Source organism: Neolamprologus multifasciatus, chromosome 8, assembly GCF_963576455.1.
Source record: "Neolamprologus multifasciatus chromosome 8, fNeoMul1.2, whole genome shotgun sequence".
NCBI lineage: Eukaryota > Metazoa > Chordata > Actinopteri > Cichliformes > Cichlidae > Neolamprologus > Neolamprologus multifasciatus.
In genome coordinates, this window is record NC_140446.1 from 8,478,347 (window position 1) to 8,499,903 (window position 21,557).

Sequence of the window (21,557 nt, forward strand, 5' to 3'; positions counted from 1 at the left end):
AGTGGATTTTGAACTGACTTATTATCAGAATCAGAATCAGAAAGACTTTATTTATCCCCAAGGGGAAATTAACATACAACAGAGAAGCATAACGTTGAAGATAAGGACAATAAGAACAGGCAATGAGAGTGAGATAACAAATACACAGTATATACACTTTTAAAATTACACAGTTTTAAAATTAAAGTGACTGAAAGGTGAATAAATAACTGTACAGTAAGTGATTAAAAGTGAATATTGTTATTGCATGCTCTCTACTATCATCTTTTCAGTGTCATCCTTTCAGTAGATTTCAAGATACTTGGAGAATTAATGGTTAAGTAAATTACATTATGGGAATTTAATAATATTAAATAATAACTAAAGTAATGTTAGAGATGTGATGATACCAGAAATAGTGGATCACCTACTGGTGATGGCCAGATGGCGCGATATGGCAGCCTCGCCTCTGTCAGTCTGTCCCAGGGCAGCTGTGGCTACGACTGTAGCTGCCTCCACCAGTGTGTGAATGAATAGTGGAATTGTAAAGTGCTTTGAGGGTCTCGAAAGCACTATATAAATGCAATCCGATGTTGTTGTTGTTGTTGTTTTTAAAACCAGCTGTTAACTGTATATTTTTGTACATTTAAGTATTATTATTCATATTGCCGCATTCATTGACCTTGTTTATAGGTAATTTCACGGTTTAATCACATTAAAATGTTCCCAATTTAATGTTTAAAAGCACTTGGAAAAGGCAAAATCCCATGTAAAATTAGGGCAACAAACTATATTGTCATTACTGAAAATAACCGTATTTTTATGAGAAAGTTATTTTCTGTTATTTTCTGGTATTATTTTGGCGCCCCAGCTGTTTTTTTAGGATTTGTTTTTACAGTGTATCATGGCACGCTGGTTACAATCTTCCACTGGGGATTTTGCTATGGTTACGTCTAGTATTTCTTGTGAATGCAGTGATGACAGACGAGAACACTTGCAGGTGATTAAAAAATGTACAGTTGTGATTTTAGAATTTTGGTATTAAATTGTATCAAGTATAAAAATGGCTGATTCTGGTGACATACCTACTGCAAATTAGGAAGGAAATTGGGGAGTTGTAAGTAAATACTCCCCTGGTGCCTGCATGTGGCTGCAGGGTGGTGGAGGGATTGAAATAGCAGGTAGTGATGTGGAGCAGGAGAGAGAGGGATGGGACATTTTGCAGCTTTAATTCACCACCAAAGTGGGAGAGTCAGGCATGTTACGTGTCTGTGACATAATGCAGCTCGGGCGGCCTGACCTAGCTAGCAGGCTTTGCTTTATTATAGACAACAGTGTGAACAGGCATTGAGCCCTGATCTCAACCCTATCCAGCACTTCTGTGATGTACTAGAACATCAGCTGAGAGCCACACGGCAACATTGAGGGGCGAGAGGCACAGCATGCCACCAGCAAAGCATTCAGCTGCTTGCAGCTTCTTCATTTGCAGTGAATGACGTTCAGAGCCACCATAGAGCCCCACCTGAATCCAAATGGGAATATGTGTGAAAGAATATAGACGCTAGTACAGCGTTAATAATATAACCACTCAACTTGGCCTTAGGCATTGTTGCTGAACTGAAGATGGTCTCTGCCATTTGTAGAGTAATGTTTTACATCTTTTTCTGTAGGACTCCAGTAACTGAGTGATTTGGAGAATGAACATTTTCTGAAATCTTTTTTTAGTTAACATTAAAGTTGCATTTGAGCTAAATGTTAAGGTTTGACAGAACTTGCAAAGAAATTTGGACATGTACTCTAAGTTTCTAGGTCTAGACATGTAAATTATAGTGCTATATATATACATTGTTGTGTGTGTCTATTATTGTATTTTCTGTATCTGTAGTGCAGTTTGTATCCTTTGTACTGGAACTATTACAGTTCTATCAAAAAGATGCAAAAAGTAGAGCTATACTGTGAATGCTGTGCCCAAGAACAACATTCAAAAGTTGAATTTGTGCTCAAATATAATTTAATGGTATTAATATGTTACTGGTATAAGAATCTTATCCAGTGTCTCTTTGTTATCTTTTCTCAGAATCATTACATTTATAACACCAGCAGCAAAAGCAAAGGATGGGGTGCCCCCTCCAAATGATTGATTATACTATATGTGCACTCTGAAGATTCCAAATTACCTGATATGCTGCTTTTTTTTGTCATTTTCTGTTAAGCCAAAAAAAATCCCTTACATTTATTTTATTTATTTAGTTAGTTATTTAGTTATGTATTTATTTATAACACAAATGACGATGAACTCTGGTTGGAGGACTCCCCTGTGAATTTTTGCCTTGGTCCCCAACAGACTCTACTGGCGTCAGTAACACTGACGCCAATTGGAGCAAAACTCTGCCCCAGGCTTCAAAATGTTATCTAAATCCTCAAAACAGTTAATCTCCTGATCTGCTAATTAATTAACCTATACAATTAATAGTTATTTTATGAAGCCGATTCATTGTTTGCAGTGGAATAATCAATACAGAATGCTTTTACGTGGAATGGTGATATCCCTTTGCAACAACGACATCATCCCGTGTCGTTGTTGTTTCAGAAACATGGACAAACTTTCCTGCTGGAAATTTGAAGAGTATAGCTGGAGAAACCAGATTACTGTTGCATATACATTTGGAGCTAACATACAACTCTTATGTAGTGGCAGTGTTAGGTGTAACACATACTGTAATCACATTACATTTTTAGCAACATAGTAACGTTACTGAACTAAATTTAGTAATTACATATCAGTTAATCAGTTATCAGCACGCTGGGCAGATAGAAAGAGAAAAAAGTCCGACATTTGCAGCTATTGAGGATTGGAGATACTGACATTACTTTTATTTCTATTGCCCAAAAGGATCAGAGCGTGCAAACTGCATCCAGAACAGAAACAACTGCATTATACTACTAACACATTGGCTCTTTATAGCCATCTGCACAGACAGGATGCTAATGCAAAGCTAGCTGAGAGCTCAAAGCCATTGTAAAGCTGAGTGCATGCCGACCCCGGCCCAGCAGCCAGACCCTGAACTTCTCTTTGAGCTAGTTTTCATCTTTGCTTTGTTGCCCTTTTGTTCATACGCTTTACACTGTAAAAGATAGTTTAACAAATTGCTTTCTCTGGTAAGTAATTAAATGACATACTCCATTACTTTTAAGAAAAGATTAATGTGTAATGCATTACACACAACCCTATGTTTTGGGGTACTTATAACCATACTTTGATAAAACACCCTTAACAAAACCCGTGTTTAACACTTGGATTGTCTGATATTTGGTGTTGTCTGCATACTTTTGGCCAAGTGACGTTTCTGAAAACATAAAACCCATCAACTCTGAAGATGCATCTTTTCCTCAGACTGAATACAGTTATTATCGCAATCACTGCCATCATAATTAGAATATTCATATATCAGATGTTAGAATTTTATTCCAACTGAATTAAAGTTTTGTTATTAAAGTTTCTTGTTGTTCCCCCTGCAGCCTCGTCGGCACCGTGCTCCCGCCCCCCATCCTCATCTCCTCTCTCTCCTCTCTGTCGCCTCCTGCTCCACTGCTCCCACGACTCGACATCTGGAAGTAGCACCCTCTAATGATCGCCCAGCACACTGCAGTGACTGACAACCAGCCAGCCAAGAACACACAAACAGAAAACACGCTCAATCTCTTATTTCTAACTCCTCCGAGACACGTCACTACATTTTTTTTCGCTCCTTCCCTCGCAGGCCCTATTGAACAGCCTTTATGCTGTTTTTCAGCGCTTCCTTAAGCTTTAATTTCCTCTTCTTCGCTTTTGCTTGATGTATGTGCCGTATGACAAAAGACACACTTCCTCTCCAGCCTTCAATCTTTTCATCTTTGTCTCATTCCCTCCTTCCTTGTTGTTCACCATAGAAAGATTAGTGAGACAGGAACCATAAATAGGCGGCTCAGGCGGCTGCTGCTTCTTTTTAAACCCACTATCAAAGATATTCATCATCATCAGGCCTATTGATAATCAAGCACTATTGAGCTCTTTTATCCCTTAACAGAATCATGCACTCACGGGCATGTCTTTCTCCATCCAACCCACCTGTCCCATTGTGCCAGACACCTCTGACAAGCTTTTCTTTTTTTCTTCCGGACAACAAAGGAGCATATAAGAGAGAGAGAGACTGAAGAGGAGTATGAGGGTAAGGGTAAAATAATGCCTTCGACATGCAGGCCACAGGAAAATGCTTTTCTCTTTCTCCACTCAACACTTTGGACTTCTCAGGGGCAACGTCACACCTGCTTGTTTGTGTTTTCTCGCTGTCAAGTTGACAGGTTTTGTGATTGGCTCTGCAAATTACCAACCAGGGACCAGTGATCGATGATGAAATTTGACAAAAATATTCTGGAGGCAGCAGAAGAACTGTGTGAGATGTGTGTTAAAAGCAGATCTGAGGTAAATGGCTTGGAGAAGTTTTCAGAAGGACAGAAAAAATTGAGGGAAAAGATGAGTGAATGGTTTGGATTCGGGGATAAATGGTAAGTGCTACAGGGTGCTTCAGCCTCCTGAAGGCTCTAATTAATAGTTTAATGCTGTCCTAGAGCTCCAAGTGAGCAAAAAGGAACACAGGCCTCTGGCTTACTTCAAGCCACAGTCTTAATAGACTCTGCCAGCATGCAACAAAAAAAAAGAAGTAGATTCAAGGAGCGAAGGTGATGGAGGAAAAGAAGAAAGCAGTGAAGGTGGAGAGAGACCAAAGCAAAATATGAAATGCATGGGGGAAAGAGACAGGGTTAGAAGTGAACTAACCAACAGGGGGGAGGGAGGAAGAGAGAGAATTATGGAAACAAGGAGGACTATTTCACTGACAAAAGAGACTCCGCTATGAGACAGTAAAACACTGCCTTTGGGCACCTGTCAGCCAAGCTTCATCGAGGCATCTTTCTCTTCTATCTGTCTCTTATTCACTCACTCTGCCATCAAAATACAGCAAATCAATCACTCTCCTGCAGTTACAACTCCTCCTGTTTAATGCCTATCTATGACGTGACATCAACAGGAAGATGATAAAAACAATTACTGTGGTTTACAAAATGTTGCTGGGGGTGGAATTTATAGCCACAGGGCTATACAAGTTTCGATTGGTTGATAGGTGTAGGAATGAACCCATTTGACTGTGTGTGTGTGTGTGTGTGTGTGTGTGTGTGTGTGTGTGTGTGTGTGTGTGTACTTCTCATATGTGACAGTATTCATTTGCATGTGTTTGAGAGTTGTTTCTATAAATACAAGGTGTTGGAGATAGCAGTTAAGCAATTAAAGGAAGGAAGGGGCGATGAGCCGAAAGCTTAGAGTGTGAAAGGAAGAAGAGACGGAGCCACATTCCCACCACAAAGTGGAGAAAAAGTAAAGATTAAGAATCCATCTGGCGTCATCAATCTCTTCTTTACAATCTAACTACACAGCTCGCTGCTCTCCATTTCTATTCATCAATGAGATACATGCTAAATCATAGCGGGAAAAACCTGCTGGTCTTCGACTGTGTAGACATGATTGATTGAAGCACAGATCACCCGTAGCACTTGTCTCCCCTCACGAAGTTTCCTTTCCCACAACTCAAGACTTTTCCCAGCCACGGATTAGACGAGATGATGAGGGTCGAAGGCTCTAGTCATCGCTGATAATTCACCCATCTGTATTGCTCATATCCAAATATTTGCATGCAGCGAGTTGCTTGCCAAAGTAGGTTTCACCGCTCTGACCTACTTAAGTTGTTTTAAGCTGAGTGATGCCGGTGCAAAAGAGTTCTGACTAAGACAGGAGGCTGTGAAGAGCGAGTGCTGCTGCTGACAGGATTTATATTGCAGGTTGTTGTTCATCTTATACCAAGAAGTTGTTTTTCCCTCATTATACATATGTGACTAGTATTATTTTGATACCTCTGAGTGAAACGAGTGTGGTGCGAACGTCCAATTTAGGCTCGATCCTGGTGGTGGGACAGCGTTGAGAAGGTTGAAAGTCTCATTGTTTTCACATTACCTTATACGGTATGACGACTGCAGACCCACCGCTGATGCCCACAATTGGCAGAGCTGTCTGTGTGGAGAGGAAGTCCAAGATCTGTGCTACTTCTGCCACCTGAAAGATTAAAACAAACAGATTTCATATTTGAATAAAAGAAGATAAAAGTGTTGCACCAGAATAACTCATATTCATTAATATAGTTTTACCAATTAGTAGTGGTCGAAGGACCAGGATGTGAAATTCATATTCAATCCAGAAACTGATCGATTGCCAGTTTAATGGCAAACTAAGCACCTTTTTTTGTTTCAATCAAAACAGCATTTGAAAAGCAACAATTTTGTCAGGCAAACCTGAACAGGCATTAATAACATAATACATAATACATAATACATAATAAAATGAAAATAAAATAAAATTAAATAAATTAAATATAAAACATAATAACAAGTCTTTCAGATGTTTTAAAAGGGTAATGGTTTCAAAACTTGTAGAGCTCCAGTTTTGTTTTCATGTAATTATTATTGTACTACACTCAGAATTTGTATTAAAATTACTAATAGAGGAGGTCACAAAATCTGCCAACTCAACCATGTGGAGCTTTCCGCTGTGGTGACTTCTTGTAGATAGGGTGACTAGCCAAAACTTGGGGGGCAAATGGGCAACATGGTGGCAAGAAGGTCCTGGGTTCAAATCCCCCAGGAGCCTCTTTATGTGATTGCATAGTTCTCCCTGCGCCTGCATGGGTTCTCTGGCTTGTGTGGTAAAACAGTTGGTTAACTATTGTTGTTCATTTTAATGTCACAGCCTCCAACCCGATCACAAACTTGACTTGGATGGATGGGTGGATGAATGGATGTTTGCAAAAGAAGAAGAATATACTGTGAAGTGCAAAGTTGCTCAGCGATCCAGGCATCTATGAAGGGAAATTGTTGCATTAAAATAGCAGCAACAAAATCCAAAACAGAGCATGTAGCAGCCAAAACCTACATGTACCACTTCTACCCATGCGTGCTTCCATAGTAGATTCTCTATTGCCACAGTTTTCTTTGAGGTGTCTGGTTTTTACTGGCTGTTGTTGGAGTTATGGCAATAGTTTAATGGTAAATGAGAGACCTTGCTCTTTATTAGTAAAAGAATATGTGCTAACAATTAAATGCAAGCTTTAATTCTATGGTATTAACATTAAAAGGCATATCAAATAATAAACCTGTTTCAAGTGTTTTACTTCTAATGATTAAATGTACTCATGAAACATTTCACTTTTTTCAGCAAAATTCTTTTTAGGAGATTTCAGTGATAAAACAAATCTTTGGATGATGTTTTTGGTAACTCTATGCTAGCTATACTTTTTCCTACGACTTGATTTAAGCTGAGAACAATGCCTTTTTCAGGTTAATAAATCCTTTAAAATACTGCTTTGATTTAATGCAACATCTCTTCGCCTTTACGATCTGAAACCCTACCGACACCATAATTTAATTTCTGCAAAGACAGCAAGTAAAAGTAAGCATGTAGTACGCGTTTGGCATCTCAATTTGTTCCTCTTTGTGATTTAGGACAGGACAGATGCTTTTTTACATAAAGTCTTGCCTCGTGCAGCTTTAGGAAATGGATCTGGGTGACTGAACACCATGACTCTGGAGAGGATGTCGGATCAGAAAACACAAAAGTGCATAAATTATTCTTACCTGAGCGCCGGTACCCGAGCCCACATCATCCTCAAACACCACACCGTGCAGTTTTTCCGTTGCCATGGTATCGCAGAGACGTGTCAGCAGGTCACGAGGGTTGGTGTCATTGACCAGCACCGTTACAGGACTGACCACTACGGGAAGGTCGACAAAATTCTCTCCACTGAGACGACCTCTAACCTCATTCTGGTAGCTAGAGCCGCTGAACACCACCGCGACATTGATGGACGGGTGCAGGAGGAGCGGCCGAGCCTGCAGAGGAAGCGGGGAGGAGATAAGGAGGAGAAGGAAGAGGAGAAGGAGGAAGAGAGGGGGCCAGGGGGAAGGAGGAGGATGTCCCCTGGGAAGGGCCATGCTGGCAGGCTACTGCCTGGAAAGGAGGGTGGGAGAAGAAGAGAAAAGGAAAGGGAAGAGAGCAGCAGTCAAATATACAAGCTGCTTTACTTTTGTGATGCTTTTGACATAATGCCTCATGATCCCTCAGTACATATCCATCCCTTACTTCCCTCTCCTGGTCTGTCTCCCTCTCTGACCCTTTTGTATGACAGTAGTAGCCCTGCATTTAGACTTGTGTCGTCAGGAAAACTGTGTCTGTGTGTGTCAGAGTGTGCGTGCATGTAATCCTCCAAAATCCAATCCCCAGTGTCATGACTGTAATCACTTCCCCATCTCTATACATTTCTGATTTGGAGCACACACATAAACACACACACACACACACACACACACACAGACACACACACACACACACTGCAAGCAGGATTCCAAAACTGTCACACATGTCCTCAACTCTCATTACTGGGATTACATTACGTTGCACCACATTACTTCAGCCAACCTCTCTCCATGTGGTGTGATGTCATCAGACTAACCCCAGAAATGCACGATGTGAAACTGCTACAATAACTCTTGAGTGGATTTCAAATAATACACTTATTTCAACAGCACATCGTCACTAAGCACGTTTGAAATATTGACCATTGACCTGGATTGATATATGATTTTAATTCAGAAAACGTGGGCTGTTGCCCCCTTCCCATTAAGATACAGGCAGATTAAAAATAAGATAAAGTCAAAAACTGGCATTTTGTTTCTAATTATGTCCAATATTAGCCTAAAATGAACTGATAAAATAAAGCCATAGAACTGAAATTACATCAAACTCTTAATTTATGCATATTGTCATTACAAGGAAGAGTAATAAAAGCAATACATATAATATAATCCAAAAGTGTTGAAATACACTCATTCATCATTTTGTTAGGTACATCTGTTCAACTGCTCAGTCACATGCCAGCAACTCAGTGCATTTAGGTATCAAGAAATGCTCAAGGTGGCCTGTTGACGTTCCCATTCTAAACCATGATTTAAAATGGGGAAGAAATGTCATTTAAATTACCTTGAACAATGCATGGTTGTTGGTGACAGACTGGCTGGTTTTTATCATTATAGAAAGTGCAGATTTTGTTTATTGTCCCACACAATTATCTCAAGGGTTGACAGAGAATGGTACAAAAAAGAGAAAATATCCAGTGAGCAGCGGTTCTCTTGCTGAAAAAAACCTTGCCTATGTCAGAGTCAGACTGCTTTGAGCTGATAAGATAATCAATGTTAATCAAATAACCACTCGTTACAACCAAGGTATGCAGAAGAGCATCTCTGAATGCACAACATATCGAACCTTGAAGCATCTCTCCTGTCAGCTAAGAACAGGAAAATTAGGCTACAGTTCACACAAGCTCAACAAAATTGGACAATAGAAGATTGAAGAAACATTGCTAGGTATGATTAGTCTCGATTTCTGCCAGGACATTAAGTGGTACAGCAGGGTGAGAACTTAGAAACAAAAAACATGATTCATCCTGCTTTTTGTGAACAGTTCAAGCTAAAAGGCTGTTGGTTTAACACCAGCATTTTTCGATTTTCTCAACTTCGATTTTCTCGATACAGGATGGGCTCCTTAGTAACAACTGAACATTGTTTAAACACCACAGCCTACCTAAGGATTGTTGTCCATTTCTTTATGAACATAGCGTACTCATCTTCCGATAACTGGTTACAGCAGAAAAACAAGCCAATCTCAAATTTCACATCGTCTTCTTGAACAGTCCCAAAGTGCACCTTTGGGATGTGATGGAACAGGAGAGTCACCTTATGGATGCACAAATCAATTCAGTTCAAATCAGCTTTATTTATATAGCACGAAATCACAACAATAGTCGCATCAATGTTCATCAATGGTCTATTGTAAGGTATAGACCAGGGGTCTGCAACCTTTAACACCCAAAGAGCCACTTGGACCCGGTTTCCACGCAAAAGAAAACACTGGGAGCCGCAAATACTTTTTGAAATCCAAAATGAAGATAACACTGTATATATTGTTTTTTACTTTTATGCTTTGTGTGAACAACTAAAGTAAGTAAGTAAAGTTTATCTATTAAGTGCTTTTCGCAGAAAGGCAGTCACAAAGCGCTGTACACAAAGATTAAAATAAACAATACAATCAATAGACATTCTACACAATGTAAAAGATCAAATGTAAAGAATGTAAAGAATGTAAAATACGTAGATCAACAAAAGGCTTGTTTGAACAGAAAAGTTTTTAACTGCTTTTTAAAAGAATCCACAGAGCAAATAAGGTGTGTTGCTTATGAAATCCATGAGGTGCTACAGAGAAAATTACATTTTATTTATGTAATTAACACATTTTGAACTCTTAAATAAATATAACAAAAGGAAAGACACCTAGCTAAACTAAAATGATCCAGCAAACAAAAACTGTTGTGAGTCGCCACCCTTATATCGCCTTTGGGCTTTTGGAGCCTTGACCTGACTTTTAAAAAGTAATTGGAAAAAAGCACTATGCTGCTAAAAAAGGAAAAATAGATATTTGCAAAATTCTGCCTAAATATGTATTTTACCTGGTTAATGTGTGTGGCGGGGCGTGGTCTGCAGCGCCGCTGGGAGGCGGACGCACCTGTGCGGCACCCGCAATCACGCCTCGCCACCTTAAAGTCTGCGCTCTCTTTTCTGTTGTGTTGTCGGGCTGTGAGCTGAAAAGCTACAGCCGACTGTATGTACAGCAACCGTGTGTGAAAAGTGGTCAATAAAGAGATGCTGAAAAGCATGTTCATGCAAACATCGTCGGTCTGCCGTGATATGTTTACAATAAGACTTATGGTCCCAAACCTGTGCGCAGCATCTGCAAATCGGGGCTTTCATCTTTACGCAGGACTGTAAGCTGTCATCTGTGAGGCGTGAGCGGTGTTTGTTTTAACATAGTTCATGGTGGAGCTGCTGACATAATGTGGATCCATAACTGGCCTACCTGGGGTCGAAAGTCTCGATAAATGCACAGCGTTTCGGCGGGTACACCAGCTTCCGCGAGTGTGACGCTTATTTTGAGCGGTGAAAAAATAATATAATATAATATAATTTTTATATTTCAAAATCACAATAATCTTCCAATTTAGAACTACAAGTTAAAAAAAGAACTAAACACAAATAAAATACACTTCAGCTAAATACTTCTAATTTATTTTCCCAAACCACCGGGAGCCGCAGTATAAGGACAAAAGAGCCGCATGCGGCTCCAGAGCCGCAAGTTGCCGACCCCTGGTATAGACCATATAATGATAGAGAGAAAACTCCAGCGGTCAAACAATGCCCTTTGAGCAAACTCTTGGCAACAGTGGGAAGGAAAAACTCCCTTTTAACAGGAAGAAACGTCTGGCGCTTCCAGGCTCAGGGAACAACTGTGCAGAGCAATCACAAAGAATTAAGGATGTTTGGAAGGCAAAGGGGCGTGTAACTTTTTTGAAAAGTAAAAATTAAAAAAAAATAAACAAATGTAAAAAACATTATATTTCTTTGTACTTGGTACTAAAATGGTTGTCGCTTTAATTAAAACCTAATGTTTGGCATGCATTCACAGTACAACTCAACTTTGCATTTGCTGTTTGAAGATCATTTCCTATTTAATCAATAACCTTGAGCCTTTGATTAAACCAGGTGGGCTTTCATATAGCAAATAAGGATCTCCACACAAACACTCACACAGTACTTAATAGGTAGGACAGAATAGATAGCGTGTTGGTTTCATCTGCAGCCATCAGAGACACCCTGATAATTAACAGCACCTCTCAGCTTTGATTCAAAGCAACACTGGGTTAAATGTGTCCCATCTCTCCAACACACTTTATGCTCCTGGCATATCAATCATTCATCTTAATAAGTTTGTTGGCTCCTGGGTTTTAGGTGCCCATAGCAATAAATATGCAGTTTGACCCCTTGAAAGGCAATTTATCCTTATTAGATTTATTCCAGAAATAAACCATTGTGTTTAAAATGGGACTGATGGACAATGAGACTTTTTTCTTCAAGTTTTGCTTTATATTTGTCAGTTTTCTTTTATTCTATTGATTGTAATGGTCAGCAGTCCCACACTGGCCATTTTACTGACATTTTCTAAGCTTCCTTATATTTACAAAAGCTCTCCGATGCTGCATGTTTTTAAATTGTGCAGCACATATTAGAAAATTATTATTGAATGTCATCTGCATATTGTGACATTAGGTCATAGTACCTGGCACCAGGTACTTTCTTAGTAGTTGCTCGCCGGGTGTTCCAAGCAATCAGAGCAGGTACTAAAATGTGACGTCCTCAGGCTGTATGCCACCGATTGGTTGGACAGTAGCCTCACTCGATAAGTCATGAGAGCTTCTCCTTCACGAAAATTAAACCGCAATTTATTAGGCCCGACAACAAGCGAAATAGCCACAAAAAACAACGCGGTGTTCATCTGAGTCTAACGAAAAGCCACAGACCGAGCAGCAGGGATATTCTTGCCTCGACTTTCACCTTTTTTGTAGCGTTTGTGTCACATATTAATGACGTCGGGGGGGCTGGGACGCATTGCTTCCGCAACAGCCACGCAGGTTAGGTATCAGTGGATTGTAATGAAAAAGCAATCGATCAGTGGCGAGTCAATCCGATTAGCCAGTAGTAGAAAAGGGGCTTTTGTTTCCAGTGAATAATTATATGTTAATGTAATCAAAGGAGCTTGCAAAGAAAAGCGTCTGGACTTCTTTAAGTTAAGTTAAGAAGTCCAGACGCTTTTCTTTGCAAGCTCCTTTGACTACAATGACCTGGATGACTGAGAACCTTCACAGATATATGTTAATGTAAATTGTTGTGTTATTTGAATACTAAAAACTAGCACTTTAGTCCCCCAAGCAGCATACTTCAACTGAAAGCCACAGACAAAGAAAAGCGGATTATATTTCAAATATGTGAAATAAAAGGCAAACAAACACATACTGAAATATCTGAAGCAGAAAATGTAGGCAATATTCCTAATTATCACACATAATGTTCATTTTACAATTTGGATGTTACACAGTAGGATTAATATTGTACTGAGAGAAAATGTTATATCTTCAAGGGTAAGAGCTGTTTTTTGCGTAACATTATTAAAGCCTGTGGATCAAAAGACGTTCATATTCTGGCGCATATTTGTCATTTAAAAGAAATTACACCGCACCTCTAGAGGATTAAAAGGGAAAATTAGAAGTAAAATTGTGCAGCTGGATAGTGTATTGGTAAGACTACACACCTTCGGAGCGGGAGTCACAAGCTCGATTCCCACCCGGTATCTAGGATGGGTCCTGGCTAGACCCCCCATGCAAAACAAAACAAACAAAAAAAACAAGCCCTGCAGCCTGTCCGCAGCTCGGACACAAGAATTTCACTACATGTTGTACTCCGTATAATTGTGTATATGACAAATAAAGGTTGTTTGTTGTGAAAATTAACAATTCTTTAACTCTTAGTTTTGCCATAACTCAATGCTTTATGCATGAATGTGAATGTGAAATTAACTTGCAAATCTGTCATAAACTTTCATAATTTACTTTTTCATTTCCTTCTACCAGAGTGAATTATAAACTGTTTACACAATGCTTGCTGAATTTTGCTTGAAATTATATTAATTCAAGCTCACACATACAAAGTCAGTAATGGGTTTAATGTAAATATACCTCAAAATGTTAAACGTGGTGGAGGGGAAACCAGAGGATATCTGCAAAAGATGGAAATAGCCTGTTTGGATCATATGACTAGAGAGCAGGTCAAGTGTTCATTTACCAGTGTAATCTCTGGAAAAAGAGATTAGCAGTGTGTTTGTGTGCGAGTGTCTGTGTGTACGTGTGGGTAGGAAGTTGAGGGAGTGGGTGTCTCTGCTCTAGATTGGCAGCAAGGGTATGATTATGACACACAGAGGATGTGAACATAAGAGAAGGCCACAATGTGTCTAAACTTAACACACAACAACTGACTTGTGGTCTTTTTAAATGAATTATAAAAATCACATGGCTTGTTTTAGAGAAGATGCAGTCACTGAAAGATAAATGTGAAAATGTGAAGATGTCAGAGAGTCAGTAAGTGTGTACACACATTTCCCCCAAATCCTTGGATGTTTTGCCTTTTTTTTAAGGTTTATATTCACATGCACAGTTCGAGCGAATGAGCATGGTAGTGCATGCACGGGTATTTTTATTATTATGGAAATTTCCAGATGGAGTGCAGCTCTTCATGTGTGATAAACTCTCTCACTGGGACTTAGGTAGGCATGCTTCAGCATCAACACGACAACGTGAATCTAAATTCCTCTTGCCATTCACTGTTAATAAAAAAAACAATCAAACAGCTGCGAAATACAAGAACAATGAGAAGTATAAAAAGAATGGTTTCTGGTTAGTTTGACTATTAAACAAACAAACAAAAACAAACAACATACCTAATATACAGTGTCTCATATAAAATAATCATTGTTTTTTTTTGTGTGTTTTTTTTTTGTTTGTTTTTTACGGTTGTTGTTTTTTGTAATATCTTTGCCTAATAAGTACAGAATATTTCAAGCCTGCTGCCCTCTGAGAACTGATCAAATTAATCACAGCTAAAGTAGGAAGCTACTTTTTGTACTGAACTTTTCACCTCTCTGCTGATGCTACAATAGTGGAACAATCAAAACTCTCATGTGGCCTTTTAGCCGATTAATTGCTGCACAATCTTTCATCACAAATTAAAATGTTATTTTTCTATGTAATTTCTCTATAACAATGGGGAAAACACTGACACACATCTGAGTTCTCATAAGCCTATAAGTGGGCTTGTTTCACAGTCTGCAGTAATGTTTGTTTTTAACATTATCAATCAAATACTGGACTACATGTTAAGCTGATGTGTAAGTCAGTTCTCTCTCTCAGCTGGGATGTGACAGCCTCCCTCTATTCTCGAGGGGAATAAGCAGATTGGAACTAGTTGATGGGATGAGGATCATCATCATCAGAAAATTATCAGCATGCCTTGTTTGTAGGGTTCTCATAATACAAGAAATCCAAGCTCAATACTGATACCCAGGAAATTATTCAATGTTTAATACGATTTTTGATACCACAGGGGCAAAAAAAAATTATTTTTTTAAATTAACGTTACCAGTGGGTAGCACTGATAGCATTTTTGCCTAGCTCATTTGTTTTTGGCCGCAGCCATCAGGCACTGCCTAATGATAACTTGACAGCTAATGTGGTTATTGGATAAAGATACTTTCAGCTGTTCACTTACTTCTACAGGACCTTCCATAGCAATTTGTATCTGTATGTTTGATTTGGCAAAGATTTTATACCAGATGTTCTTACTGATGCAAACATCCCAGTTATCTGGGCTTGGGACCAACACCATAACTAGGAGAACACTGGCTTATGGTTAACACTTATGATAACTGATACTTCAGTGTTGTTGGAACACAGCATTACTGACCTCCCCTAAATTCCTCCTAAAGTGTTGTTTCATGTTGTGAAAACTACTTAAGCTGCTAATGAGGGAAGAGGCTGTGCGCTTCCCTGTGTTCAAGTGGAGGAGGTAAAAACAGCATTATTGGTATCATTACTGAGAAAAAAGGAATATCTAATCCAATAGTCATTTTTGGTATTATTGATTAGTATGTGAAAATTATAAAAAAAAAAAAAAAGTAAAAGCCTTAGTTTCAAAGGTGTTGTTGAAGAAAAAAAATCCACGGCACTAATTAGGGAGCCTGAATTAGTGGGTAAAATTAATGTAGTAAAAACGAACATCCTCTCATCAACACACAGCATGCACGGTGCTCTGACAGCTTCAGGAAAACTAGGAATCTCTAGAGCCCATTTATACAGAGCTAGGGTCCAAGAAATCCCAAAATGAGCCTTTATTCTGCAGAGCTATTTCATTTCCTGATACTGATATTCTGACAGTGGAAATTCCCAGTGAATACCTGATTCAAAGAATTTTAGATGCAATATTGATTGCTCTAGTTGCAACACCACTGACAAGTGAACTTAATAAACGTGATACTTTTGTTACATGAAATACTAGAAAACCTTGGGTCCTGACATTGATGTGGGTGCCACCTATGTGTTGCTGTAGACCAAGCATATCTGCCATGGTAGTATCTCTGCAACCTCAGCACTGGCCTCATTAAGTGGGACAATGCCCCCGGCCAATCACACAAGTGCTCTGGAATACAACAGAGACCCAAGGCTTTGACCCAGCTCCTGAACTCCCCAGATCCCAATCCGATCAAAAAAGCTCGATCCGCAGAGGCGCTGTCCTGCAACCCACAGGACAGGACATCCCACTGGATGTTCTGTCAACAACCTGGTGCCAGAAACCACGGCACACTCCCAGAGTTCCCATGGTCATGCCCCAAATGGTCGATCAAAGGACAATCTAGAAAATATTTGGGGCGTGATGTTATGGCTTTTCAGTGGTGTACAGAGTGGCTATGCCCACTCTCAGAAAGACATTATGTACTGTTGTGGATTTTTCATGTTTGCATCACATACAGTTTATTTGGATAAGCTATGTTTTCTCACTTGAAACAAGTAACCCTGTATTTCCAATTCTAGATTAGGCAGATAGGAATTAGCCAGTGTAAAATAGGTAAAATGATGCTTGCAGCATGACACACATCATATCCCCAATCCCCCTAAATCAGAAAGCATATCAAGCCCATGATGGCTGCCAATTTGAAACTCTGCAGCTTTGAAACTGTATAAGAGGTATGGCTTTGTTAAAACTTAGGGAATATTTTGATGACACACAAATTTCACTTGTAATCTGTTGGTGTGCTCAAGATTATGAGCCAAGGTGTAAAAATGTAAAAGTTGAAAATGGAGAAGATAAAAGATTCACATCATTTACACTAAAATTATAATAGAAAAATATAAGTTAGAGAAATAATTCCGATGGGTACCTTATGACAATTATTTTACTCCAAATACTTTGGACAAAAGCATGAAACAATGGATACCAAACCGAATAACAGCACTGTGTAACGTAATAAGACAACCAGTACCCTTTAAGATATGTACAGCTAAGAGATTTTTATAAGCGGGACGTAAAGCGTCCCACTTACAAAAATTTTGAGAAAAATGTCATAATTACAACCATATTAGAAGTCTACAATTCAAATAATATTGGGCAATATCTACATTACATCAAGAGTTATGGAAAAGAAAAGGGATGCAGCACTTCATGTTGAATAGAAATGGGAAAAAGCAATGGGTATGAATATTTCTGAATAGTTGCACATATGGCGAAAACAACAATCTACTACATCATCACGTAGTTGGAGAAAACACTGTTGGGAAAACACATCAGTAACACAACCATGCTGGAGCGGTAAATGTAAATTTTTTGGTTATTATCAACATTCTGGGTTACGATATTCTATGGTCACATATGGTGTTGTAGTTAGGTAAGATAGCAAAATACTGTGCCAAGAGAAGACACGTGTTTGTTTAAAATGTTATCAGCCCGTAAATGGCTGAAAGTAGCGAGTGAAATACATGTTATGGAGTAATTGACTCATAAGGTACCACTTCATGAGGAACTGTGTTGAGAGAAACGGAAGAAATGGACCATGTTCACATGATAATGACAAGGTGAAGGCTGAAATACTGATGTCACAGAAACAGACTGCAGAGACAAAGTAAATCAGACTGTTCGTCGGGTGATGTGGTGATTTTTATTGGTTTGTTTTGTTACTCTCCATCTTTTGTGTATATCTGAAAGGGAAATGAAGTGTTAACAAAAACATGGCTGCCAAGTGGAAAGACTTGAGGGACTCAGTCATGTGCAGATTATTGAGAATCCACTCAATGAAGCACTTCCATTACCATTTCCTGAAGTAACAGCTATGTATATGACCAATAACTGTCCACTGGGCACAGCCACTCTGTCAACATCCTTTCCCTTATCCCTTCATTCCTCCGTCTGAATGACTTAAAGAAGTTAAGTTGATACGTGAGCTCTCTCATCCTCATGTTTGCATACAGTTACTACAGCCAATCAGCCTTCCACATACAAACCAAGCTCACAATATGAATAAATTAGTGTGTCATGCTTAACCTCTGAGCTTATTATAAAACACATCACATGTCTGCCACTTAAAATTATCATAATAAGGATTTTAACGGCTAGCTTCGGAGCCTCATTTCTCAGTAGGTTCCCGATTTCGCACATAAAGATTTGACAGCTTTAAAAGGAAATCGTTGCAAGCCAGATGTATCGGCAGACGTGACTGACGCTGACATGGTAAGAGCGCGTCTAAATCTGCTTAGCCCTCAGCTGCTCAAATGTATAGCAATCAAAACCTCAGAGACACCCAATCTGCATGCCACACCTTCTTAAAAGAGACACTGTCACTCTCACAAAACCATACATGAAACTGTATATATTAATATTTACATAAAAAGATTTGTCAGAATATATTACTGTGGTATGGAACTTTTAGGGTCCTCTTGTGGCCTAAACCCCCAAAAAGGAACCACAGTGGTAAGTGTTCGCAACACAAACTTTGTAATGTAGCATTTTACTCAACCTTTTTCAGAAGAAATATAGTATTTCAGAAATACTTTATTTTATTATTACTTCTGTTTGTACTTGTTTAAAATGTCTCTTGCCACACTGTGGTCCTCAGATTGGTCAGAGACCCCTGAGTACCACTGGTCGAGTAAAAATCATGATAATACATTATTAACATACATTTTATTTACTTTCCAGGAGCTTGTGATCCATTAAATTTGTCTGTAGAACTCTTCCAAATTCAGAGATGCCATGCTGAGAACAGGTATATATATATATATATATATATATATATATATATATATATATCAAAAACCATATGCCAGCATTGTATTTATAGGCCCAGTGAATAAATATTAATAGCAAGAAAAAAAAAACATTTTATTGTCCGATTAAACATCTTGTGGCCGTCAGATTAAATTTGTGAGCTTTTGGAGGGCCTCAAACCCCTGTTTGGGGAACCACTAGCCTGTGGACTAAGTAGTTTTAAACAAACTATGCTAGATTGTGCTGCTCCACGATAAACTGAATGCAAACTGGAGCAGAAAGCCTCTGTCACTAATGTAGAAGAATGAGTCTCTACCTACGGCTTATGACACAAACCAATGAGCATTACCAAATAAGTGACACAGCAGCAAAACTCTGCAAGTGAAACATTCATAATCCATAAGTAAATGAGTCATTTTGAGGAAGCTTGCACACAGGTGGGGAGGAATTGCACACACACACATACAAATACACAGAAACACATGCACACGCACGTGCACATCTACAAAGCTGCTAACCGCCAAACCCCAGAGTGAAAAATGCTAATATGTCCTCTTACAGTATTTCTTCTTATAGTAACAACTGGCTGCTCTGTTTCTGTCAGCAGCAAACAGGAGCTTTCTCTCAAGGAAACTCTTCACTTATCATAGTATTCCTGCATCCATACAGTGTGTCTACACTCTCACTTGCTCCAAGCTTTCTTCCAATGTATCTATCTGTTGCCCCACATACATCCCTGCCACTTCTATTTTTCTGTCAGAGGATCAGATTAAGAGACATGAGTGTCAGCGAGTATGTGTGACTTGCAGACTTACCTGTGCTTTTTGCTCTGGGTGAACTCCTGCTGCTCCATCTTTTCCCAGATGTTTTCCTCCAAGTGTCTTTTTCTGTTGCTTTCCTTTTCACCTGCTTTGCACCTGCCTCTCTCTCCTCGCAGCACCTGTAGGAGTATGCATTTAGACCAAGTCCCCGCGTGAGTGCAAGCCAGAGCAGGTTATCAGTGCTTCTGTGTCTGTGAGTGTATTTGGCAGCTTTGGATGTCTGCACACTCCCCTGGAGGACTTCACAACGTGACAGTAAGTGTATGTGATATCCCCAATTTTCCAAAAATCTCTCTTTGAAACTGCTCAACTTCTCCTCTCACTTCTCTCCTTCTCCTGTTCTGCATGTGTCACAGTCAGCGCGTTCGCGAGTGGTCATGAAGGTGAAGACAGGACATCAAAGTGGGACAGGAAAGGAAAGTGAAGGAGAAGGAGGGTGAAAGAAGACGAGAGGTGTGGGAGCCCCTAGATGAGCAGCAAGCCTGTGTGTGTGCGTGCGTTTGTGCGAGTGTGTGCATATGTGCATAAACCCACTGTGTTTAGCTCTCGGTCTATATCCCTCAGGCTTCCCGCTGTTCAGATGAGAAGAAAAGCAAAAGAGGAGGGGGGAGAGTGATAAAATGCCTCTTCAGTGAAAGGGGCACAGACGCCGGTAACACTTCAGCAGAAGAGACGGTGACGCTTCCCCGCCGTCTTGTCCTTCCTCCCCCCCTCCGCCTCCTCGTTCTGTTTTTCCCTCTCCCTGCTGAGGAGTGAGAAACATGACAGATCCACGGGAAGTTAGTAAATCTCACAGACTTATAAGGTAGGGTCCTGTGCACGCATCTGCATCTTTGAAGCAAAAGTTTTTCCCTCCTCCGGTCCAGTTATCAATTCCCTCAGAGATGGTACTCCACAGTAAGGGATCCCCCTCCCCAGTGATGATGACTCTCCTCAGGTCCTGTGCGATCAGAAAGGGTGAGGAAAGAAGGATAAGATTTGTGTTGGCTTGCCTCCCCCCCTCGCCCCCTCTGCCATATGGATGAGAGGTGATCCAGATGTTGGCTGATGGGAGCGTCTGGAACACGGAGAGAACAGCGGGGCAGATGGCAGGTCTGTGGGGTCGGGCCGGCTGTGCACTAGCAGGTCCTCATCCTGTTGCACTGATTATTTTTTTTCCCACCAGAGTTTCTCTCTCTCTCTTTCTCTCTCTCAGCGTTGTGCTGCCGCTCATCTGCCTTTGCTGCCACACCAGTAATCCTGCTTTCCATTCCCTCTATAACTCCATCTTTTCTGTATCTCTCTCTCTATCTCTTCTCACTCCATCACAGGAGGGGCTGCCTGTGAGTCCTGATAATAATGGTGTGAGGATTTAGCCTGCCTCCCTTCCTCTCCTCCCTCTCGCTCACTTCAGACCAACCCCTCCTCCTCTCCCAGCCCACTTTTGCTCCCGTTTTCTCGGTATTATTCACCTTCATCCTGTCACATATCCTGTCGTCTTTTCCCTAATCACCTCAGTGTATAGCTCAGTCACTTCACTCTCTCCTTTTGCCTTTCCCCCCCTGTTTTCCCTTCCACCATCAACAGGTCCAAAATGAATCCCGTCACAGTTTTGTTTTCCTGGTCAGGAGCCCAGAGCCCGTGCCTGTTGTTTATCAGTGGGAATACAGTTTTAAAATGTCAATAAGCCAACAGACCACCATACAAGCTCGCAGCTTTTAAACAAGCATATAAAGTGTTGAAGCAAATACTCCAGTAAAGGGACTGTGCACCTATTTTAGATTTGTTCAGTTTAATTACCAGCCGTACTGCTCAGGTGGTGAAAATAATTGAAAGAGGGTTTTTTTTTTAACTGTCTGGAGTCCTGCAAATTTAAATGAATGCAAATAT

The 21,557-nt window shown here is 40.0% G+C and overlaps 1 protein-coding gene across 1 annotated transcript in view; it reads right to left on the reverse strand.

Annotated features, from left to right (window-relative positions):
* The window catches only part of LOC146512411 (glutamate receptor ionotropic, NMDA 2C-like), a 65,008-nt gene extending 43,754 nt beyond the window's left edge, over positions 1-21,254 (reverse strand). The window contains exons 1-4 of the mRNA XM_085170324.1: positions 20,223-21,254; positions 19,683-19,807; positions 7,696-8,068; positions 6,023-6,121 (exon numbers count right to left, since the gene is read on the reverse strand). Of these exons, the coding sequence (XP_085026450.1) occupies positions 6,023-6,121; positions 7,696-8,052 (456 nt within the window). The 5' untranslated portion in view covers positions 8,053-8,068; positions 19,683-19,807; positions 20,223-21,254. The remainder of the gene's footprint in view (positions 1-6,022; positions 6,122-7,695; positions 8,069-19,682; positions 19,808-20,222) is intronic.
* Between the last annotated feature and the right edge of the window lie 303 nt (positions 21,255-21,557).